The sequence below is a fragment of the Fusarium mangiferae genome, assembly GCF_900044065.1.
Source record: "Fusarium mangiferae strain MRC7560 genome assembly, contig: FMAN_scaffold007, whole genome shotgun sequence".
NCBI lineage: Eukaryota > Fungi > Ascomycota > Sordariomycetes > Hypocreales > Nectriaceae > Fusarium > Fusarium mangiferae.
This window is the reverse complement of record NW_024573927.1, coordinates 2,294,333-2,317,431: the sequence shown is the minus strand read 5'-3', so window position 1 is coordinate 2,317,431 and position 23,099 is coordinate 2,294,333. Positions and strand designations below refer to the sequence as shown.

Genomic DNA, 23,099 nt, shown 5'->3' with positions numbered 1-23,099 from the left:
TATCCTTAGAATGATTCTAGGGAGACATTGCCAGCTACCTAGCCTAGGTCATGCTACTCCGGCATAATACCAAACCATGCTGCAGCCGGAGCCACCAAATCAAGATCGTCATCACCAGGTACCTTTGAAGCTGATGCCGACTCGATTTCCTTGTTCTGGTCATATCAGAGACGCGTGAATGTTATATAAAAGGAAGAAAACGGCAAACTAGTGGCTTGGAGGCGGCATATGGCGAAGTAATCTTGAGGTGGACTGAGAACTTGCGGCATAAGAGGCGACGGGTGCACCAATAATTTTGCTGATATTTAATAGAGCAGTTACTAGTATAGGTATAGCTAGTGAATCAGCGATCGTCAATGGAGCCACAGAATATGCTGGGAGTATTGAGGTGCCATAGGAAAAGGACAAGACTACTGTCGGGTGATATGCTGAGGGTGAAACGGGAAGTAAGATATGAGACAAGCAAGCCAAAGCCAATGTGACTATAATGTTACGTGATAATATATATTCGATTGCTGCTCTGGAAAAAGACAATCGCTGAGGTACCAACTAGTCTTCCTCCAACTTATTCTTCTTAAGATCCTGCGCCTCATGCTCAGCCGGGACATGACCGTCGAACACAGCAGCGATAGCTTCGAGACTTGGGCCCTTGGTTTCGACGAAGAACTTCCAAACAACAGCAAGCTCAATAGCAAGCCAGGCAACATAAACAAAATAGAACTTCCAAGCCAGTGCCTGAAGACCAATAGGGTTGACCATGGTGTTGATAAAGTTGCTCGCCTTTCCGAAGAACATGAGGAGCGAGAAACCTTTGGCACGAATGGGATAGGGAAGGATCTCGACAGGGTACGAGTAGAGGAGCGCGTTGAAGGCCAAGTTGTAGAAGAAGTAGAAGAGGAAGAGCATAGCAATGACGGCCTTTCCTGCGGCGGCGTTGTGATCTTCGTTGAAGAGACCGGCGCAAAGGGTCTGAGATGCAAAGATACCGAGCATGCCTCCCACAGAAATGAGAAACTGGGTTCGACGCTTCATGTAAGCGGTGAGGAATGCTGACGCGACTGAGGTGAGCCAGTTGAAGATCATGAGGCAGCCATTGAGAATGTTACGCTCGCGAGGATTGGTGACACCGACGGTTTCGAGAACACGAACAAGGTAATAAGAAACGAGACCATTGCCAGACCACTGACTGAAACAGCCAAGACAGACTAGGATAAATACTCGCTTCCGGTTGCCAGGTGATGTCAAGAGATCTTTCCAGCCTGTCTCATTGCTGACCTCAGCCTCAATGACATTTCGCATCTGGATAAACTCGAGCTTGACAAGTTCATCGTCCTCGTTCCCATTAGCATGCCACTTCACCAGCAGAGCCTTTGCTTCTTCACTGCGACCATTCGCGATGAGCCAACGAGGAGACTCAGGAAGAAGAAAGACACATGTGATGGGAAGCAGAGCTGGTGCAGCCTGTAGAAGAGACGGGATTCTCCACGCCCATTCACTAGGAATGCTAAAGGTTCCAAAGGTCACCCAAGCAGCGAGGATAGCACCGATGTACCAAGATGTCTGATATAGGGATGTGATGACTTGTCGTTCCTTGGGATGGGCGAGTTCACCGATGAGCATGGGGGCGTAGGCGTTTGCAAAGACGAGGCCGAAACCGATAATGAAGCGGGAGACGAGAAACATGGCAACTGAACACGAGTTAGATGCGTCAGGCAGTGATGGCTTGAATACTTACAGTGAACAGAAGCACCTTGGATGACGGCACCGATAATCATGATGACAGCGCCGACAAAGATACCCATACGTCGTCCCCAGCGATCACCGACCAAGCTGATAAAGGGCGTCGCGACGACACATCCGAGGGGGAGGATTGCAGACATGATACCAAGCAATGCACCGCGAGGTTGACCAAAGTCTGGAAGCTCTTGTCAGCAAAAGGTCTATCTCAGAACAGGCCTGGAAACATAGGCGACTTACAGTTATCCCAAGGGGGCACAGCTTGAAGACCAGACATCATACTTGCATCGAATCCCAGTGTGATAGCAGCTGCCAAACAAGTTGGAATGATGAGGAGATACAGCCGGAGAAGGTTCTTGTTCTGGTAGAATGGAGGCGCGGTGGCAACGAGTTCCTGGATTCTCTGGTCGAGGTCGAGGATCTGCTCGTCGACGATATGGCCTGCATCTTCAGCCATAGCGACGTCCGTTTTGCCTTCAAGACTATTCTTGCCCATTTTGAGATCTGGACGAGTTGAACAGAAGAAAAATGATGTTGAGCCAGTAATCGACGACTCTTAGATGAAACCTGTTGACCTTTAATATACTCACCGTTACAACAGGACGGGGCCCTCATGCCCCTGGAGTAGCATTGCACTGCGGGGATCCCCGACAAAAGTCTGCCTGACTCAACGACCCCACGGGGCTTGAGGTAGCATGGAGTCATCTCCACAGGCTGGGAGACGCATGCTTAGCGATATACGAATTTTCGGGCCGTACCCGTTGTTACATGACTCGTGCAACGGATGCTTCCCGTGCGATGCGTGAATACCCCTCATGCTCTTATGAGAGTCGCACCGGAGTTTACTACTTACTAGCTCGGTGCTAATTGTGTCAAACTTATTATCACGCTGAGCTATACTTGCCTCATGCCCTCTTATTACTGAGGTTTGAATGTGACCAATCCCAGTTACACCAAACCGACTACAGGTCAATAAACAATCATGACAGCCTCCAAAACCACCATCGACCTCATTTCCGAGCTCACACTGGACGAAAAAGTCAGTCTTCTAGCAGCCGTTGACTGGTGGCGCACACCAGCCATCAAACGAGACAATGTCTTCATTCCCCATATCAAAATGTCCGACGGGCCCAACGGCGCTCGTGGAGAGAGCTACGTGAGCGGTATCACAGCAGCTTGTTTTCCCTGCTCAACCGCCGTTGGCGCAACCTTCGACCAAGGTCTCGCATACCGACTTGGCAAAGAGATCGCGAAAGAGACCAAGACGAAATCTGCCAATGTTCTTCTCGCGCCGACTATGAACATCATCAGATCTCCGCTCGGCGGGAGAAACTACGAGACCTACTCTGAGGATCCGTACCTCATTGGGACTTTGGCCTCGGCGTTTGTTCGAGGCTGCCAGAGCGAAGGCATAGCAGCTACGCCGAAGCATTTCGTCGCCAATGAATCTGAAAAGTCGAGGACGAAGATGACGTCTAATATCGATCGTCAGACCTTGCGGGAGATTTATATGCTTCCCTTCCAGCTGGTGATGCGCGATTCAGATCCCTGGTGTTTTATGACCTCATACAACCGCCTTAACAGAGAGTATTGCGCGGAGAGCCACTGGCTACTAGAAGAAGTGCTGCGTAAAGAATGGGGATTCTCCGGTCTTGTGGTTTCAGATTGGATGGGAACATACTCAACTGCTCAGGCACTCAACTCTGGTCTGGATCTTGAAATGCCAGGCCCGACGAGATGGCGAGGACAGAAGCTTCTGAAGGAGATTGAAGCTGGTGCTGTGACCATGGAGACTCTTGACAAGAGTGTCAGTAGGGTCATTGAACTTGCGCAAAAGACTGGTCGCTTTGAAGATCCGGTTGAGAAGCCCGAGCGTTCGGTACAAGACCCAGAGTGTCTTGAATTCATCACCTCCATCGCAGCAGATGGAATGGTTCTCCTCAAGAACGACGACAACTTCTTACCACTCCCCCCAAAAGCTTCAGTGGCTGTTATAGGTCATCATGCTCTTCATCCCAGCATCGGGGGCGGAGGCAGTGCCAAGGTCTTGGCTCAGCACATCATCTCACCTCTCGAGGGTCTCAAGGCCCAAGGCGTCGACTGCCGTCATGCACCAGGCGTTCCGGTCTTTGGTGCCCTACCACACGCAGAACCAGAGACGATTTCGCCTGTTCAGCTGCGCTGGTTTAATAGCTCGGTAGTCGGTGAGAACGTCGCTCATGAGCAGACGATCGCGTTGCCTGAGTACATGATCAAGGAGGCTTGGCCTGCGTACCTCGACCAGGAGTACTGCACTAGTATGTCTTTTGCGCTGCGCCCAGCGACAAGCGGGAGTAATGTGTTTTCTGTCATCACAACGGGAAAGGCAGATGTGTTTGTCAATGGCGAGAAGGTCTTCCATCGTCCACAGGAGCCAGTCCTTCTTCCCGAGTCCTTCTACTTTTACAAAGCCAAGATTGAGCGACGCTTCACCCTCGACATGATAGCTGGCCAGGAGTACAAGATCGAGTTGCACTCTTGGGCGGCTGACCCGGAGGTGCTCTCCAAGATTGGAGGAACCATGTTTCAGGGCGCCAGTCTTCGCTTTATGGAGCACGTCGACATCCCTGGTGCTATTCAAGACGCCGCAGAGATCGCGGCATCTTCTGACGTGGCGGTTGTCTTTGTTGGCACAACGAATGAGCTTGAGTCTGAGGGTTACGATCGCGATACGATGGACTTGACGTCTCATCAATACACCCTGATCAACGCTGTGGCAGCTCGCAATCCTCGCACCGCCGTCGTCAATCTCTCTGGCTCTCCCGTCACAGTATCTCCCTTCATCGACCAGGTTCCCTACTTTCTCCAAGCTTGGTTTGGAGGTCAAGAGTGCGGCCATGCCATCGCTCGCGTTCTGCTCGGACAGGTGAACCCCTCGGGCCGACTGCCAATGTCATGGCCTAAGAGGAATGAGGATAACCCAGCGTATTCGAATTTCCCATGCGATGATAACTTGGAGCTTAATTACGAAGAGCGTCTGAAGGTTGGATACCGCTTCTACGATGATGAGGATGCTCCAGAGCCGCAGTTTCACTTTGGAGACGGGCTTTCTTACACGACGTTTGAGTTGGCTGGCCAGGTTAGTGCGAACTCCAAATTCGGTAACCCGGAGACAACAGAGACTTTACTTGTGTTGGAAGTCAAAAACACGGGGATAAGGGATGGTAAGCAAGTGGTACAATTGTATGTGAGTCCCCCGCCATGCGACGGGAATCCACGACCAGTCAAGGATCTCAGATCTTGCTGCAAGGTTTTTGTCTCCGCTGGGCAAACAGAGAAGGTTAAATTTAAACTGGGCAAGTACGCTTTTAGCTACTTTGAAGCCACAGTGGATAAGTGGAAGATACCTCAAGGCGAGTATCTTTTGCATGTCTGCTTCAGCTCCGCAAAGACACTCCAGACGGTCAGCGTTACGAATCCTGAAACGCAATACTGGACAGGGCTGTGAGGCAGCTGGGTTTTCTTTTGCGGGTTGTAGTTAAGCTGGCCAACTAGATAGAGGAAATATGAACTCGTCTCCAAATCCAAGACCACCATACGTTGGCATGCCGCCATCAAGACTCCAGTCCCAGTTATCCTGAAACAACGATGCCATGAAATCGACCTGTTCTTCCTGTACATCCGTGGTAGTAGGGATTTCTTGATCTCCGTTCTCATCGGGCTGTCCCTCGAGGCTGACGGATGGCCTTCGGGATGGCGCCCGGGATGGAACGACGGAGTTGCGTATTGCTAGAGAAGCGTCAGCGAATTTCTATCATTGAGTAAAACACCAACTTACAGAAATATGCAGACCGTGCTTGTTCCTTTAGAACAAGCAAATGGTCCAGATAACCTCTCGCACGGGCATTCTCCCTACCGAGAACTCGCAGAAGCACCATCGTGTTCTCCCACGTCGCATCGAGCTGCTGCTGGTTAAAGTGCTTGCTCCCCCCAACTTGAGCGCACTCCCCAAGAATAATTATACCGCCACACGTCATAAGATCTAATTGACACGTTCTTCAGTATCGCCACTACGGAGTTGACAGCAGTAAGACTTACAGAATAGACTGAACCACCATGCACCCGTTGCTTCGACTTCCCGTGCAGCTAGTAGGGACGCCGATAGCTCATACGCCACCTGAACACACGTAGTAGCGCACTGGGCCTGGAAAGCTCCCTGCAGGGTATTTGCTTCGGTAGCGACCTCATCCAAGCCAGAGCCCGTGCCGCGTCGTTGGCGCGAGCGCCTCGCAGCAGCGCAGAACGCGCTGAAACTTGGTCGGTACAATAGAATCCTGAGATGAAGAAACCTCGCCTGCAGAACGTTTCTCTGACGTTTTATAATGTGACCCCTAGCACCCTGTGTTCGAACAATGTCGTTGTCCCACCATTTCAGATCAGTCACTAGAGAGGTCTTGAAGTCTTCAAGTAGGCCGTCTAGACGAACGAGGGCGCTGAAGTCGGAGGATGAACTTGGCCAGTAGATCGATGACAGGATCTTGCCCAGGATCTTGGCTAGTCGTATATTCTCTACTACAAAGAGGTTTTGTGATACTATTCCTCCGGGTTGGATGCAAGAGTTAGTGTCTGGGCAGATGAACTCGTCGTCGACTGCGGCGGGGACGAGGACGTCGTCTGTCATTTGTAGGACAGGTGGTCTTCCCAGGGTCATACAGACTGTCCTAAATACCGTCAGCATATAATATGCCCCGAACCATCAAGGGAACTTACATCTCCATTTGTAGGCATCCGTACCAGACTCTCCGACGTACTTCATTCTCCACAACAGATCTCTGATCAGCATGCCTCTCCGTATGCAGACCCAGCCCAACAGCTATCCGACAAGCAAGACCGATGATATTATAGCACCGAATCGGATACTCGCTCGATAGTGCATAGTGTCCTGCGAGGAGCAAAGCCTGCACATGCGACAAGTCACCTTTGTCAAGAATGTCCGTCTGCAGTAAACTCCTCATCCTTGAGCTGAACAGGGCCGAGGCCGACTCCTTCTCCGGAAGATCTGAGAACTCGCATCCCAGAGCAAACATTGCGTTTAAAACACAGAAGAAGGATGTTTCCGGGCATTGGTCGCCGCCCACGCCAATATCACCAGCTTGGCCCATCTCCACTCCCGAATAGCCCGTTGACGTCCATAACGCCTCGTACCGTTTTCTGAACCACGTAGAATGTGTCCAGGGATAGAATATGTGCACGCTATCAAAGTACAGATTCAAGAACTTGTCTGCTACCTGTCTCGGCGGTAAAGCGAACTCGGCGGTAAGCAGCGATGTCGCGGAACTCCGGCCCCGGTTCCGAAGTGGGGCGACTGGCCGATGACGATCGGGGTGGGGAACCTCTCGGAGAAGGGAATGGAGGGAGGACTGCCCGAAAAATTCATCCTCTTGACGGTTGAGAGTGAGAGTTGTGGCGCCCATTGTACTCACGGGGCTTGGGCCGCTTGTTGTGACGTGGATTGTACCGGGTCTGGGGCTTTTGGGGGTGAGTTCTGCAGCTTGGCGGAGCTGGTCGATCACCAGTTGCATGTCCTGTACTTGTTTTTGCAGTGATGCAATGTACCTAAATCTGCCATCAACAAAGAAACAGTTACTCATTTAGATGGGCGACTTACTCTTGCTCGCTAAGCTGTTTTGCCGTGCCCGCAATGACAGTGTAAACGCATCTTGTCGCTGGTTCCCCTCTCTTCCTGCAGGGATTACACACAGGCTTCGACCCATCGCATTTGATCTTCCGTTCACGACAAGTATCACATGCCAATGCGACTCTTTTTCGCTTGGCCGGACGCGCTACTATTTCTTCTTCCTGTGCTTGCGGAATGTCCATTGCGAAGAATACAGCGGGGGGAGTTGATGAAGCCGAGATTGAGGGGAGGGTCTGCCTTTTACGGGCCGTACCCGGTGTTTTTCGGTTGGAATGGTATGGGGAACGGGAAATATCCGTTGGACACTATCCGCGTTTAGGTTAGAGGGTCATTTTGGGACAGGCTACCCGGGACTTATAATCGGCTCATGGCCCAAATGTCATGAATGGTCCCACCGAATGACTACAGGTGCTGATTTATATTTTTTTATCCCTTGAATCCGATTTCATCATGCTGAAGACACCATATCGTGCCCTGCCGGGGTGCTTGAGAAGACCTTCATCACAATGTGTAGTCGGCCTGGCGTCGAATAGTCTTTCTCGATTCGCCCAAAATTCCAGTAGTAGCAAATCAGAATCCAATGGTCAAAGTCGTACACAAGAACAGCGAAAGAGACCGATGTTTCTTGCCTCGGCATTATCTGCAACAGCAACAACCATCGGAGGAACATTGCTATACACGATAGTTAGCCATGACAAGCAGAAAGATGATGATTCCCGTTATGCAAGCCGAGCAGAGATGGAAGTGGTAAGCCAAAAGCAATAATGATGTCGACCAAAGAGTTCTAATGGAGAGATACAGGCGGTTGAAGAGATACGAAAAGCACTCGGAGAAGATGCAGTTAGCATAGAAGGTGAGATTCTCCATTCTCACGGTTACTCGGATTGGTCCACCATCAACATCGACAGGCTACCAGTTGCTGTCACATTTCCCAAGACAACGGAAGAAGTTGCTATAATTGCAAAGATATGTCACAAGAGACGCGTACCGATGAGTATGTACATCACCGAGAATGACAGAGCGAGCATAGCTGATGGCCCAAGTTCCTTATTCTGGCGGTTCAAGTGTTGAAGGCCATTTCTCCGCGCCTTTTGGCGGGGTGAGTGTTGATTTTGTCAACATGAACCAGATTCTGGAGATGCACAGCGACGAGTAAGTAAATTCACATGGGATGTCTCCCGTATTGGTGCTAAATACATAGCCTGAATGTCGTCGTTCAGCCTTCTGTTCCATGGATGGATCTCAATGAGAAGATCAAAGACACCGGTCTATTCTTCCCTATCGATCCAGGCCCTTCTGTAAGTCTTCCCATTCGACAAAAGTGTGTTTCTTCTTACACATATCGCAGGCCCAGATTGGCGGTATGGTTGGAACAAACTGCAGGTCAGTGCACTCAGCTGAGAAAAGCATCCAGGTCTAACAGTCTGTTAGCGGGACGAATGCTGTCAAGTACGGTACCATGAGAGACTGGGTAGTCAATCTCACAGTGGTGCTAAGCGACGGAACAATCCTCAAGACCCGACGACGACCGAGAAAGTCATCAGCGGGCTATAACCTGAACTCATTATTCGTGGGATCAGAAGGCACCTTGGGTTTCGTCACCGAAGCTACGCTGAAGCTAGCCCCCATCCCTGAACACACTGGCATCGCGGTAGTCACATTTCCATCAGTCAAAGCGGCAGCGACCATGGCCATCGAAGTCATACGTCGAGGCGTACCGATCAGCGCCGTCGAGATCCTTGACGAGGTACTTATGAGCGTCATCAACAAAATGGGTGCAACATCTCGGAAGTGGAACGAAGTCCCGACGTTGTTCTTCAAGTTTAGTGGCAGTGATGCTATTGTCAAGGATAGTATCGCACAGGTTCAGAGTATTTCCAAGAAGCATCATGCAAATGGCTTCCAATACGAAAGTGATCCGGAAAAACAGAAGGCTCTGTGGTCAGCTCGGAAAGAGGCACTGTGGAGCATGATGGCACTTCGAGAAACAGATGGACATGTTTGGTCAACGGATGTCGCTGTCCCTCTGTCCCGAGTATCCGAGCTCATAGGTCAGTTCGCCTACTCGATTGCTCCCCTTAGGGATGTCACTAACCTTGAATAGACATATCCAAGAAAGAACTTGTGGAGCTAGGATTATTTGGTAGTATTCTTGGACACATCGGCGACGGCAACTTCCACGAAACAATCCTATTTGAGGAAAAGCAGCGCAAAGAGGTCGAGGACTGCGTCCACAAAATGGTCTCACGAGCGATTGAGATGGATGGGACATGCACGGTAAGCGATGCAACCTAACTGTAAGTTGACATATCTAACAATAATGCCTAGGGTGAGCATGGTGTCGGGCTTGGAAAGAAGGAGTTTCTTCGGGAGGAGGTTGGGGAGGTACCGATTCAGGTCATGAGAGCTATTAAGACGAGTCTGGATCCGCTGTGGTTGATGAACCCAGGAAAGATCTTCGACCGCAAAGATTAGACTAATCAAAAGCAGAGGAATTGAAGATGAACTGTTCTGCGTGTTGCACTTTTTCGGATGGTCGGCGACACAATAAGCGGCCATACCGGCCGTGACGATCAGCAGGTCTCAGTCATAAGCGGCGACAGTAAGCGGCGTGTCGAGTGGTAATCTTATAACCCGATTCGTCACATTTTCATTCTCTAAAGACCCTTTCAGGGCACCTTTGTGTTGCATCGCTTACGGTGATCCCGCAATTCGAGCGGGCCGTACCGGGTACAGTAGAATTATTACTCCGTAGTGTCTGTCTATCACTTCCAATCAGCTACGCCGAGTCGTATTCATACCTTACAAGAAGACACACAAAATTGACTATATAATCTTGCAGGCCACCTAATATTTCACAGATTCAGAACAAACGTCAGAGTCTATCTCATCAATTCTGCCTTACACATCTATTCATAACGGCATACCTACCGTCACACAATGGTTTCTCTCCGTGACATCGGTCTTCTGCTCCTCGCAGCCCCAATCGCCATGGCAGCACCAAAAGTCCCTGCCGAAGTAACCGTCAAAACCCTCCCCTTCTCCCAACCCGCCGACACCTCCAAAGCCCCCTCATCCTCAGCTGTCGCCTCCCCCGCCTCCGACGCCGCCCAAAAGGCAGCATGTCAACTCCCCCTCCGCTTCACCAACTTCGCCCTCTACTCCGACACAGGCTGCCAGAATGTTATCTACGATCCCTTCATGCTCACCTGGGACCCGTGCAAGGGCTATCAGTGGACTAATGCGCTGGCGAATGGGGTTATCTTTCAGAGCATGAGATGGACTGGCGGGAGTAATGCGCAGGACATGTACGCTTGCCAGCAGGGATTTTCGTGTAATGCGAACGTTGCGAGGATTGTACAGCAGAGCAATGTTTGTTCGTCTGGTGGAGGGTTGCATTTTGATAAGCTTGCTGTGAACCCTTAGATGTTGATGGCGATAAGACGATGTTGCTAGCCGGTATGAGAATGGGCTTCAAGAGTGCAAATACATTCCTTTATAAATAATAGGCCAATTAGGTGCATGAGATGCGACCCACTCTCGCAAATACTTGCCCTGCTTTATTTGCCAGCCAATAATCTGGACTCTTGATCCCCTCGGTTTGCTTTGTCATTCGGTCGAGTATCGGACGAACCTTGACAAGAGCCTTGAGTTGATGTCATATTAGAGCCAATTGAAGCACAATATGACAAATTGTTCCGGACAGAGTTGCATTTAAGGGGCTTTTATATAAATCAAGGCACAGCCCTGATCCTTCTTGTAGCTGCCAATGAAATCAGTATTAATACTGAATTATTGTCCATCGATCAGCTATCGTAGATTCTTTACAGCATGTCTCATACAATAAAGCCCAATGTCGCCGCCGTTCTCCCCGTCAAACAAGGCCGACTGACAGTCCAAAAACGTCCAGTTCCAACCCCCAGGGAGGGCGAACTACTGGTCCACAATGCTGTCGTGGCTGCAAACCCCTCAGACTGGAAATTCCAGACCTTCGGCCTCTCCAACAACTTCCCAGCCGTACTTGGCAGTGACCTCGCCGGTGTCGTTGTATCCGTTGGCTCTGAAGTAACACGCTTCAAACCAGGCGATCGCGTCATCGGCTTTGCGCTAGGTGTTATAAGCGAGAACATCGACAAAGCAGCGTTTCAGACTTACACCCTGCTCGATGAAGTGGCGACAGCTCATTTACCCAACAACATCAGCTTTGAGGAGGGTTCCGTACTTTCTGTCAGCATACTCACTGCGTCTATCGCGCTGTTCGACGGGCTCGGGATACCAATGCGGGAGAAGACTGATGAGGAAGATGGAGTGATTTTGGTATGGAGTGGTGCTTCGGCTGTAGGTGTTTCGGCACTGCAGATAGCACATGCGCTGGGATGGAGTGTCTACGCGACTGCAAGCCCAAAACATCACGGGTGGCTCAAGACATTGGGGGTGGAGGACGCATGGGACTATCGTGACCCACAAGTCGCGCAGAAGATAGCTGCAGCCTTGAAAGCTTCTGGAACAAAGATCCGCGGTGTGGTGGATGCCAGAGCTGAGGGAATCTCCTTCGATTCGGTCGCGGATATACTGACCGTAGCTGATCTGGCACCAGTGTGCAAAGCCACTGCGCTGATGCCGTGGCCGGAACGAATAGCGCTGTCAGCTGGTATTGAAGGACACCATACCAACTGCGTGGAGTTCACCGTCAATTATCCAGATATAGCAAGGTGGGTTTTCGGCGACTGGTTGTCCAAGGCTCTCGAAGACGGGAGAATTAAGCCTGCGCCCAGGGCTCGTGTTATAGATGGTGGGTTGGAAGCGACACAGAAGATGCTGAACCTTCTTAGAGCTGGGGCAAGTGGCGAAAAGTTTGTCTTGAAGGTTTAAATCATCCACTGTCACAGCAGCGAAAGCCAGCTAGTGTATCTATCTGCTATCAAGAGGCAGATGTGTCATTTGTTCTGAATTTTAGTCCCTTATACATTTTGATTTTAAATCGCCACGTCCAATACAGCTGAGACGCCTCTATCCAAACTCTCAACCGCCCCAACCAATGCACTCTGAAACTCCTCAACATTAGCAACTCTCGCGCCAAAGATGACCCCATTGCTCGCAGCCTTCGCGATACCCGCATAATCCGGGCTCGGCGCAAACGAAATATTCAACTCCTCATTCGTCGCCCTCGAAGCAGGTCCATCAGGATGAACCAGGAGCATAGATCTCTTTGGCGCATTCCATCCAAGGTTGTTCAACACGATGGTGAGAACGGGAATACCATAACGAGCGGAGATCCAGTAGACACTTGAAGGCACAGAGAACATGTATGACCCGTCGCCTACGATTTGCACAACGTAGCGTTTGCGCTTACCGGGAATGAGAGCGTCTGCTGCGTCAGCGGCGAGTTTGATACCTAGTGCACCGCCGCCGCTCCAGCCGAGACCGCCGCCGCCGCAGTGGATCCATTGGCCGGGGATGGTGGCACGGATCTGATCAGCGACGGAGATCATGTTTGTGATGGCCTCGACGGCCCAGATTGTGTCTTCCGGTAACTTAGCGCGTAGGGTTGAGCAGACGTAGTCTGTTGTGAGCTTGCCTGAGTCCAGAGGCTTGGCCTTCGCATCGAGCGTCTGGATACGCTCCTTGTACGATTTCTGAAGGGCTTGCTCCCGAAGATCAAACTCAGAAGTAGCAAGCTTCTCAGACAGCGAGGCCCGGAGATAATCTGTGATCTGCCTCAGAGAAGTCTCGGCATCAACACGATATCGCTGCTCAGCATCAATATAAAACACCAACATGCTCTCCTTCAACGGATCAACATCAAGATGAAAGATCCTCGCGTTACTTCTTGGCTTGCAAAGCTTGTTAATCCACGGGACATCACAGTCCAGGATAAGAAAAACATCCGCGCTCTGAATCGCCGAGTCAACGCCGTATTTCATACCCAGCCAACCAGGGTGATCAGCAGGGAAGCACATATCCGAGCATCCCGTATCAAGAACCCTCAGTCCTTTAATAGTATTCGCCAGCGCGACAAGAGGTTTAACAGCTGCATGGTTCCGGCCTGTGAAGCCGACGATGACGAGTGGGTCAGACGCGTTGACCAAAGCTTCTGCAATTTCCTGCACGGCTTCTTGAGGGAGAGCTGCAGGTGCAACAGGTTTCCAGAAGGCGGAGTTGATGGTGTATGGCTCGATTGTTTCCTCCATGACTTCACGGGCGCCCATGAGATATGAGGGTCCTTGGGGATGGCTTGTTGCGAGTTGGAGGGCGCGACGGACCATTTGCTTGACGTTTTTTCCAGTCTTGATTTCTCCGACATAACGGCAGTACTGTGAGACAATTTGCTTCTGGTCGGGAACATCTTGAATCCAGTGGCTATAATTGTCGGTCAAAGCTCAGTAACATGTAAGGATGGACTTACATAAATTCAGTCCTCGAACCAAGGAGCTCTCCCTCAATCGAATAAGGCGACAGTCCAGCAAAGATCAAAACTGGCGCCCTTCCCATAGCAGCGTTGTGAATAGCCGCCGCAAGAGCAGAAGTGCCTACATCAACGTGCACAATAACACATTGCGCCTCGCCGCTCAACCTGGCATATCCATCTGCCATGGACAGCGCAACCATTTCATTTGGACACGTGATGATTCTGGGAAATTTATCTTTCAATTCCCGCTGGCCTCTGACCATAGCCTCGAGAATACTGGGGTGGTCAGACCCGAGATTGACGAAGCAGTTCTTGACGCCTGCTTCGACCAGGGCCTCGAAGAAGGCGAAAGATGTTGTGCACCTGCGCTACGTTAGTCCTGCGTAGTATCATCTTGGTGGGTTACGTACATGCCGGGCTTTGCTGGTGCAGGATCCGTACGATCTGATTCTGTGGTTTGAGCCTCTAATCTCATTTTGTCACAAGTGTAAATTAAAGTGGTCGATGGTTTGGGTCAAATTCATGAGGTCTTTCTTGACGTTTAATGTTGCAATGCGGGATCCATCCGAAGAGGAGTTCCCCAGTCACGGTTGGTACCCGAGCGGGGGATCGGCTCTGGCAACTGACTTCGGCAGTGGAAGCGTGATCCCCACTTGCGGCATCACAACAAACCCCGAATCATGACCATGAAAGCGAAACAGGAGATGAGGATTATTTACATCTGATATGTCCTGTAATGATATTATCAGACTTTGAATTACGCATTATTGTATGGATCATCGCCATGCTCGCTCGGCTGTTCCTCTACATCATTACTGAGTCAAGCTTGTAATTCCGAAATCTCCGAATGATTCACCACAGCGTTCATATGGATCGAATCCAAATTTCCGGTTCGTGCCCGACCTCTAGAAGCCAAGAATTGTCTGCGTTGTAACGCATCCTTCAGCGCGCTAGAGGTTGGAGTACAGGGGTTTTCGTAACCGACGCACGCTTGGAGATACACATCCTCCTGGGGACTTGAGCTAGCTCGGGTATCACTCGTCAGAGCATAAACAAGATGTATCCCGCCTCCAATCAGACAACGAAAAGTCGTAGTCGCGGATTTAGCCACATGGGCAGTCGTCTAGCCGTTTGGCTTTCCCGGTCAACCTTAACAGTAGCTACCATTCGATTATCCTACCCGGAGTTCGGGAATGACCCGGGCCATTGTAGCAAGATGTATAATGAAGTATTTGGAATACGAGCCAAGATAGGCTATGCCGCTATCTCACTTCCTCGGATCTGCATGTAACCTGTTTATGATGCTCTGTATGGCCTTGCTACAGTACCCCGGAATTTCTCTTCCATCCCAGTCCCCCCCCGCCTCCGCACCCCGCACTTGGCTATACCTCTTCAGTGCGTCGATCTGGATCCTTTCGTCCAATACTAGAGACTCGAGGCTATCAATTGCTGAGTCGAGACGTAGGCCGCTCATTTCCATAAGAAGGAGGCATGCACCACCCTCCTCAATCCGCATCACACAGCCCAGCACCATCAATCCATACTCTCCTCTTTCATCATGGCTGACCTCAACGAGAAAGCTGCCTTTGACCATGCTTCCCTCAAGGGTGCTGAGTCCACTGCGGAGCAGACACCTGAGGAGTCAGAGGCTACCAAGAAGCTTTTGCGGAAGTGTGACTCTCGATTGCTTCCTCCCCTGATGGTCATCTATTTCCTCTCCTTTATGGATAGAACCAACATCGGTATGCCACCATGACGATAGACTCGCTTGGAAGAATTGAAGTTGATAAGATGATCTTTGAATCTAGGCAACGCAAAGATCCAAGGAATGACAGAGGATCTGAAGATGACTGGTGTCGATTACAACATGGCACTCTTTGTTTTCTTTATTCCCGTATGTCGATCGATCCGATATAGACATACCACATTCTGACTCGAACTTTGCAGTACATTATCTTCGAAGTCCCGTCGAACATCATAATCAAGAGAGTATCACCTTCCCTTTGGCTGGCGGGAATCACCGTACTCTGGGGTATGTTGCAGTACTCCAACTACACCGCTTAACAATTGGCTGATCATAATAGGCATCTCAACTGTCGGGATGGGCCTCGTCAAAAACGTCCAAGGCCTTATCGCTTGTCGCGTACTTCTCGGCTTCTTCGAAGCTGGCATCGTCCCGGGCTGCATCTATCTTATCAGCATGTACTACAGACGCTATGAAGTGCAATGGCGCATGTCGTTGTTCTTTAGCGCTGCCATCTTGGCGGGCGCCTTTTCTGGCCTTTTGGCCTTTGCGATTGCCAAGATGCATGATGTCGGTGGCCTTGAAGCGTGGCGCTGGTATGTCTCTCGACCCTCGATGGCTACAATCTCCTAATGGCTTGAGCAGGATCTTTATCCTCGAGGGACTTCTCACGGTAGTTGCCGGTGTCATTTGCAAATGGTGGATCCCCGATTGGCCAGAGACAGCTTCGTTTCTGAACGACGATGAGCGATCTAGACTTGTGGCTCGACTGGCTGATGATTCTGGCGATGCCAGGATGGACCATCTCAACAAGGCAGCCTGGAAGAGAATCTTGACTGATTGGAAGATTTATCTCGGCACTTTGGCCTACTTTGGCATCGTCAATAACGGCTACGCTGGCTCGGTAAGATCAATTCCCAATGAAACATGAAGAGCGCTGACACTGACTTTCACAGTTCTTCATTCCTACCATTCTCCGTGAGATGGGATACGCCGCCGAGCGCGCACAAGTGCTCACCATCCCGGTATACATCGTTGCAACCATTGGCTGTCTCTCATCCGCATACCTCGCAGACCGTATGCGTCATCGCTATGGCTTCACCATGTTTGGTGTCGTGATGACCAGCATCGGCTATATACTCCTTCTCCTCCAACACCAAGTCCCCACTGCAGCACGATACTTTGCGCTCTTCCTTCTCGTCACAGGCGGCTACATCACACAGCCCGTCGTTCTCGGATGGTTATCCAACACAATGGGCGGACATTACAAACGGTCCATCGCCTCCGCTTCGCAAGTTGGCTTCGGTAATCTTGGTGGTATCGTTGCTTCTAACGTATATCTTACACGTGAGGCTCCTGAGTACTGGACTGGCCTGGGGGTCAGTCTTGGTATGGTGTGGATTTGCGGTATTTCGTGTACAGCGTTTTACTTCCTTGCTATCAGGGAGAATAAGAAGAGGGATCGTGGGGAGAGGGACCATAGGCTTCAGGCTGCAGATGCTGATAACTTGGGTGATGATCATCCCCATTGGAGGTATGCGACTTAGCTAGAGAGAATGTATTGATGTTTTCCCTTCATAGATATGGCTGAATCCTATCAGCCTGAATTATGACCCCCTATGAGCATGGCAAATAAATTGTGTCTATGTACCAAGTATTGGTTAGTGATGGTTGGCTGCTGATGGCTACCTTTCGCCGTCCATTATTGGACTTATCAGCCCCGCCCACTGCCTTTTGGGGGCCCTTCAGGCTTTGTAATCCCCCTCTCCAGGCTAAACCTCAAGATAATTAGCCAGGTCAGTATTGGGCTCATTCCAACTCAGGCCTACTTTACCTTTATACACCATGCACTTGGCTGCGCTGCCTCTACGATAATGGACTCAACCGATCAAACTTGCGAAAGCCTTGGTATTCTCAATCGCCTACCCCTGGAGCTTTTGAACCAAGCCATCTACATTCTTCCTAACGCCGACATCAAGAATCTCCGCCTGGCGTGCTCTTATCTCAGGAGCATCTCTCTTCAACGTTTTAACCGGGTCTTTATATCTGCCAACTTACGCGACATTGAGGTCTTTACCTTGATTGCGAACCATGATACTTTTCGGTTCAAAGTCACCGAGATCATTTACGATGATTCACGCTTTGATCATTCTTGGGGGAGACGGTTTGTCGAGATGAATGAAGACTTGAAAGACACCACACAAGTGCTGTACTGGTTCAGAAGGGTTTACAGTTCCATCGTCGAAGCGATTGACGGCGGGGAAGAAATTTATCAGGCCATGCCTCATATCAAGGAAGCTTTCAAGACTCGCTGCACCCTAGCTGAGTCATATGAAGTATATCGCAAGCTTAAATCACAGCAAGACGAAGTCCTTGCCTCGGGCTGGGACGCTGAGGTTCTGAGATATGGTCTGTCGCGGTTTCCAAATCTAAAAAGAGTTACCCTCAGTCCTGCTGCGCATGGAATTCATGGAAGGCCGCTATATTACACGCCTACCATCAGATCTCTTCCGCAGGGCCTAATATACCCTCTGGAACGTGGTTGGCCCATGCCACCACCATTTGAGGAGCATCCCCTCGCGCCTTGGGATGAAACATCAAAGCAAGAGTGGCGTGGATTTTGTGTCGTCACGAAGCAAATCGCTCAACATATTCGTGAGAACCCGACGTTTGACCTCGCTGAGCTTGTTGTGGAAAGCCGGCAGCTTTGGACAGGAATTGACTGCCGTCTGTTTGAGAACCCAGCCAGTGATGAATATCACGATCTTGTCACCATCCTGAGTCACCCTCCGCTAAGACGTCTGGAGTTATCACTAGCCTGTAGTACTGAGCCCAGGCAAAACTGGCCTTCTTTCCGTTCCGGACTCCTCTTTAGAGCTCTGAGCAAAGCAAAGAACTTGCAAAGTATTCGTTTCTATACTAGCATTCCTTTTGTAAGCAGGAAATGGCACGACTTTGTGGATGGCGAACAAAATGGTATGCCTCTGCGGAGCATATTCTCAATCAATGAGTGGTGTAATTTACGTCACTTTGCCCTTTCTCGATCTTTTGTCAAACAAAGAGATGTTATGGCCTTCATCTCTACACTCCCAACCTCACTGGAGTCTCTGGAGTTGAGCTTTCTCAGCTTCCTTCCCCGCGAGGGAACTTACAGGGACTTGTTACAGGACATGCGCTGCAACTCGGGGTGGAGGGAGAGGCTAGTGCGTTGTCAGCCAAAACTCATTGTATTTGTTGTTGAGACTGAAACAGCAACGGATGGTGCCGCGGTAGACGTCAGCCGTGCTGTAATGGACTACATGTATAACCACGGAGAAAATCCCTTTGTAGAGGATCAGATTATGGAGGTTTTGGATGGCAAGGGGACAAAATCAATTTGCTTGATCCGGTGTATGACGAGGAATTGCATTACGACAAGATGACACCAGTCTAGTAATTGCCGCTCATACTTAAAGAACAATGCACCAGTGTCTCTATCATCTATCTTACAGTCCAACGTACATTTATGAGCCTGCCAAGCCTCGACAATCTTGCAATTCATATTGCGACACATTCTTGTCCACTCCACATCACGTTGTCTAGTTGAAACGAATGTCTCCCTTTGTCACGATACAGATGAGTACTCCGCATATGACAAACTTCAACTCAGGCCGAATGCATTTTAAGCCCAATTACAGCTGTTCGACTGTCGATGTTATTATCCTTATAGCTTTGCATCGTAAGTATCCACACAACAGGAATCGCAAGTGATGGCTTTGCATACCTCAAGGTCGCGACTGACCCAGTCTCAAATTGGATATTGATAGGCGCATCAACCGGGAGATGTGCCCAGACTTTCCAAAGACATCGAAGGAAAGTACCATGCCCGACCTGTTTTTTCATATTAGCCTAGTGATTTGCGGATGGTCAAAGATAGCATTTGGTAGACTCTTAAAGACGCGACTGCCTTGGGGTAGCAAAAACGTACAACCATGACATTCCCACCATTCTCATCATCCATGTAGTCTTTTTGGATGTCTAGAATAGAGGAAATCACATCCCTGGCGCGTCGTTCGATATCTTGTACTGATCTGAAAAACAAAAGTAAGAGTTAGCGATGCTTAAATAGAAGGATGCAACCTTACTCTCCATCCTCACATCCACCAGTCCAGATTGACCACTTTGTTGATGGATCAAGTCCCCGTTTTGCTCTTAAATCCCTAATCTGTTGAGTCGTGAACCCTTCGTAATCTCCATGGTCCCATTCTCTTAGATCCTCCGTAAAGGTGGCTCTTTGCCTCAATTCTGGGTGCTTTTCGGTAACGAGTTCAAAGGTTTCTCTGGCTCGGATTCTTGGGCTCACAAAGATATGCACAAGGCGTGATGGATCGATTAGTCTGTTAGGACCGACAAAGCTATCTCCAAGTGCAATCGCTTCCTTCTTCCCAGCCTCTGTGAGCTCTATATCTGTTTTGCCTGTATACTTTCCGAGCTTCGACCATTCTGTCTGTCCTATTCTCGAGGCAGACTCGATCATTAGCGACGGTAAGCGACAATGTTGCAGGCTTTGATATCCGACTTACCGTGTCTAATGAGAAATACGGACGGCGCCATTGTGGCTCTATTGTGGTAGCGAAACTAGTCTCGCAATGTGTACATGGGTAGAGCGATTAATGATTAATGAGGGGTTGAGTTACTTGTAGGCGGTAATAGGTGGCAAAACGCCCAGATGACTGCGCAGTTAGTCAGGCAACGGTCGGGGACTGGGCCGCTCTCCTCAGTCCTTCACGGATGGGCGAATCCAGGATGTCACCTTCTACTAATCACACAAGCTAGTTACACTCCTCTGTTGCGCCCCTCATATTCACATCTGCAAGTAGTCTTGATATGATCCCAGGCCCATACCGTCAAGAAAGTTCCGATGTCGAAACGCAACCACGACCTATATTCTAAATGTGCCACGAAAGTCTAATGTACCTTCAGCGTCGCCAGTTTCACGTACTTCCTTTTTTTCACAAGGTGATTTGTATTCAGTAACACAACTCATGTTTTTATACATAACAACAATCTCATTGCGACTAACAACCATTCGAAAACGACCGTCAAGCTACTAAATGAGCTTTAAAAGGAACGCGACGCTTCCGCAGAAATTCAAGGAATATATCAATGAAAGAAATAAGGCAAACGATAAGACAAAAAGGTTAATAAGACCAACATGAGGGATCAAGAAGCCAACCCTATTTACAGATACAGCGGCGACGGCCGAAAAGCGACCGGCGTCCATACCCATGCAGAGAACAGTTGTCGTCGAAATGTCTTGCAGTGGTTGAGGGCTGAGAGGCAAGGCTAGTCTCAAGCTGCTCAATCTTGACAGTCATAGCATTCATCTTGTCAAGAAGTTCGCTCTCTCTGTCCTCTCCAGCGGATATCTTTCTGCCATGTCCACTATAGTTTGAACTGAATAGTATTAGATCGCCTGTCTTGTCATTTCGAGGTGATACCTACCCTGCGGTTGTGTAGGAAGCAGTATTGCCCTTCCAGCTAGAAGGGCTAGAGTGGGGAGACTCATCGCTCTCATCGTCGTCGATGTTCTCGTTGAAGGAACATCGTCGTGAAGAGCAATTGTACCATGCACTTGGTACAGGTCCATTGCCTTCATTTCGTCGACTATGATGACCGCATCGACAGCGGGGGTTAGTAGGGAGGATACCCAGCATGTCATCCCAGGTGATGAAGCGACGTTTATGGCCGGCTTGACAGTAGTAGTAGGGACGACCAGCAGTAGCACTTCTTGTAGGATCAACTCTGCCGCGTCTAGGCGTGTTGGGGCATAGAGGGCAGTTTGGAGGCTGGACAAGAGGGAACTGGGGGGACGAGGTGTGTTGGGAAGGGTAGTAGGCTTCCATTGTATGAGAAATGTTGCTTAGAGGGTTGTATGGTTGTATGATGGTAGTTGGGAATATAGTGTTGCTTGTGATAGTGATCCAGGACAGCATGATAGCGCCTTTAAATGCTTTTTACGAATGCTTCTCGACGCGGAGTGATGTGTTTAGTAATACGTAGACATCGACCGCAATGCTATTCTTGATCACTAAAGACACTCATTTGTGGTCAGCTTGGAAGGCCGCGAGGCTGATTTCAACAATGATATAATGAAGAAAGCATGGCCCAGACTCCACGCATGTTGCAATGAGCAGATATGCGTGTCTCATTCTCTGCCATTGGATCTAAAGGCTTCGAAAGTATTTTCAGACACTATGTATCATTGACCTGGTTCCCGAGTGCCAACATAACTTCTTTACCTTCTTGCCTACTGTAGCTTTAGCTTGTTAAATGTCCAGTCTACGTTTCTGATTTTAGCTCTCGTCTTCAACACGTACTGCTCGCTTCGCCTCGTCGCGCACCAACGCCAAGTGTCTCAGGTTTACCGAAAGCAGTCACACCGCAATGTCAATCTCCAAGCCTCAAAGAATACTGAATTCTGATTTGAGGATCCCATTGCCTCAACTGAAAATGGGATCGAACTGCAGCCATCGGCATCTTCATCATCCACTGAGAGGTTCGTCGTAACCGCTAAACGAAACTCGACCGACATGTTTTCGTTTCCAATGGCGAATCCTGAATTCCAGCTTTCGGTGCGGCTGAATATTTGTCTGCATATGGGTTACTCGCTATGAGTTGGGCGGCAAACGGTTGGCTCTCAATCGTCGGCCAGAGTTCAGCTGATGAGGTTGACCAATCGACAGTATCTTCATGACTCTGTTGGCCGCGACCGTTGAATTGAGCGTTTATAATCAGTAATAAGCTTAAAATACACGACAGATGACGTTTTATTGAATCCAAAATGATGTTTCTCATTGGGCAACAAGTCTGTGGCTTAACCTGCATATGCGACCTCAAATTGGATATCAAGTCTACCGCTGCTTTACCATAGATGCCGGAACCTAATTGCGCCTGTGTCAATTAAAGGTGCTTCCTCTTGCGACTTTCAAGTTTTGTATTGCCTGGCTCCTCCGTTTACTTCGCGCATGTCTTTGTATTACATCGTCAAGGCTGGGTTTCAACTCAGCCAGAACTATCACAAAGCCTCCAGCCACGGGACAACGGGTAGATGTCGGAGACTTTCGACATAACAGTGCATCCCGATCATTCCTCCGACCATCCGAGGGGACAACTGACTGTCTCGATAATGTCAGCGCAAGAGGGAATTGTCTGAGTTGACAAGTGATCGTGTAAATAGCGCAACACCAACGCATAGACCCATGTGATAAGGGCCGTTTAGCATCGACAAAAGTTCATGAGTTATACCTAGCTGTAATAAATGGGTTGCTGCATATCATTGCCGTGTTTGTAGCGGACAATTATTGCGAAGCAGTTGCACGGCATCTTTATGCCGAACTTAGCGCCGATCGCGACTGATAACAGAATAGCATGGATATTCATGCATGGAACTGTCGTGTCAAGATCAGAGATCATCAGGGTCTGTTCATCCTCAAAACCTAAGTTAAATGCCTAATTCTTCTCTTTGCAAGTCCAGATGATCTTTTCAAGTG

At 49.6% G+C, this 23,099-nt stretch overlaps 11 protein-coding genes across 11 annotated transcripts; 6 read left to right on the top strand and 5 right to left on the bottom strand.

Annotated features, from left to right (window-relative positions):
- Nucleotides 1-549: 549 nt before the first annotated feature.
- On the bottom strand, nucleotides 550-2,233 carry FMAN_13990 (uncharacterized protein; the record flags this gene model as incomplete). Its single annotated transcript, XM_041833530.1, has 3 exons — nucleotides 550-1,688; nucleotides 1,736-1,915; nucleotides 1,978-2,233. 3 exons carry the CDS (start codon nucleotides 2,231-2,233, stop codon nucleotides 550-552), a joined length of 1,575 nt encoding a protein of 524 aa, XP_041683884.1.
- Nucleotides 2,234-2,719: 486 nt separating this feature from the next.
- FMAN_13989 (uncharacterized protein) lies at nucleotides 2,720-5,224 on the top strand (the record flags this gene model as incomplete). Its single annotated transcript, XM_041833529.1, has 1 exon — nucleotides 2,720-5,224. One exon carries the CDS (start codon nucleotides 2,720-2,722, stop codon nucleotides 5,222-5,224), a length of 2,505 nt encoding a protein of 834 aa, XP_041683883.1.
- A 30-nt stretch (nucleotides 5,225-5,254) lies between these two features.
- On the bottom strand, nucleotides 5,255-7,596 carry FMAN_13988 (uncharacterized protein; the record flags this gene model as incomplete). The annotated part of the gene is made up of 5 exons (XM_041833528.1): nucleotides 5,255-5,505; nucleotides 5,555-5,758; nucleotides 5,815-6,437; nucleotides 6,487-7,332; nucleotides 7,385-7,596. 5 exons carry the CDS (start codon nucleotides 7,594-7,596, stop codon nucleotides 5,255-5,257), a joined length of 2,136 nt encoding a protein of 711 aa, XP_041683882.1.
- Nucleotides 7,597-7,864: 268 nt separating this feature from the next.
- Nucleotides 7,865-9,889, top strand: FMAN_13987 (putative D-lactate dehydrogenase (cytochrome); the record flags this gene model as incomplete). Its single annotated transcript, XM_041833527.1, has 8 exons — nucleotides 7,865-8,161; nucleotides 8,216-8,408; nucleotides 8,458-8,566; nucleotides 8,616-8,712; nucleotides 8,763-8,797; nucleotides 8,846-9,465; nucleotides 9,519-9,691; nucleotides 9,743-9,889. The coding sequence occupies 8 exons, from the start codon at nucleotides 7,865-7,867 to the stop codon at nucleotides 9,887-9,889; spliced, it is 1,671 nt and encodes a 556-aa protein (XP_041683881.1).
- Nucleotides 9,890-10,354: 465 nt separating this feature from the next.
- Nucleotides 10,355-10,840, top strand: FMAN_13986 (uncharacterized protein; the record flags this gene model as incomplete). Its single annotated transcript, XM_041833526.1, has 1 exon — nucleotides 10,355-10,840. The coding sequence occupies one exon, from the start codon at nucleotides 10,355-10,357 to the stop codon at nucleotides 10,838-10,840; it is 486 nt and encodes a 161-aa protein (XP_041683880.1).
- Nucleotides 10,841-11,245: 405 nt separating this feature from the next.
- On the top strand, nucleotides 11,246-12,286 carry FMAN_13985 (uncharacterized protein; the record flags this gene model as incomplete). Its single annotated transcript, XM_041833525.1, has 1 exon — nucleotides 11,246-12,286. The coding sequence occupies one exon, from the start codon at nucleotides 11,246-11,248 to the stop codon at nucleotides 12,284-12,286; it is 1,041 nt and encodes a 346-aa protein (XP_041683879.1).
- Nucleotides 12,287-12,390: 104 nt separating this feature from the next.
- FMAN_13984 (uncharacterized protein) lies at nucleotides 12,391-14,298 on the bottom strand (the record flags this gene model as incomplete). The annotated part of the gene is made up of 3 exons (XM_041833524.1): nucleotides 12,391-13,774; nucleotides 13,821-14,186; nucleotides 14,234-14,298. The coding sequence occupies 3 exons, from the start codon at nucleotides 14,296-14,298 to the stop codon at nucleotides 12,391-12,393; spliced, it is 1,815 nt and encodes a 604-aa protein (XP_041683878.1).
- Nucleotides 14,299-15,381: 1,083 nt separating this feature from the next.
- Nucleotides 15,382-17,114, top strand: FMAN_13983 (uncharacterized protein; the record flags this gene model as incomplete). Its single annotated transcript, XM_041833523.1, has 6 exons — nucleotides 15,382-15,565; nucleotides 15,632-15,717; nucleotides 15,771-15,855; nucleotides 15,908-16,163; nucleotides 16,213-16,471; nucleotides 16,524-17,114. The coding sequence occupies 6 exons, from the start codon at nucleotides 15,382-15,384 to the stop codon at nucleotides 17,112-17,114; spliced, it is 1,461 nt and encodes a 486-aa protein (XP_041683877.1).
- Nucleotides 17,115-17,441: 327 nt separating this feature from the next.
- Nucleotides 17,442-18,989, top strand: FMAN_13982 (uncharacterized protein; the record flags this gene model as incomplete). The annotated part of the gene is made up of 1 exon (XM_041833522.1): nucleotides 17,442-18,989. The coding sequence occupies one exon, from the start codon at nucleotides 17,442-17,444 to the stop codon at nucleotides 18,987-18,989; it is 1,548 nt and encodes a 515-aa protein (XP_041683876.1).
- Nucleotides 18,990-19,212: 223 nt separating this feature from the next.
- Nucleotides 19,213-20,160, bottom strand: FMAN_13981 (uncharacterized protein; the record flags this gene model as incomplete). The annotated part of the gene is made up of 5 exons (XM_041833521.1): nucleotides 19,213-19,276; nucleotides 19,331-19,437; nucleotides 19,535-19,637; nucleotides 19,692-20,058; nucleotides 20,130-20,160. 5 exons carry the CDS (start codon nucleotides 20,158-20,160, stop codon nucleotides 19,213-19,215), a joined length of 672 nt encoding a protein of 223 aa, XP_041683875.1.
- A 623-nt stretch (nucleotides 20,161-20,783) lies between these two features.
- On the bottom strand, nucleotides 20,784-21,452 carry FMAN_13980 (uncharacterized protein; the record flags this gene model as incomplete). Its single annotated transcript, XM_041833519.1, has 2 exons — nucleotides 20,784-21,003; nucleotides 21,052-21,452. 2 exons carry the CDS (start codon nucleotides 21,450-21,452, stop codon nucleotides 20,784-20,786), a joined length of 621 nt encoding a protein of 206 aa, XP_041683874.1.
- Between the last annotated feature and the right edge of the window lie 1,647 nt (nucleotides 21,453-23,099).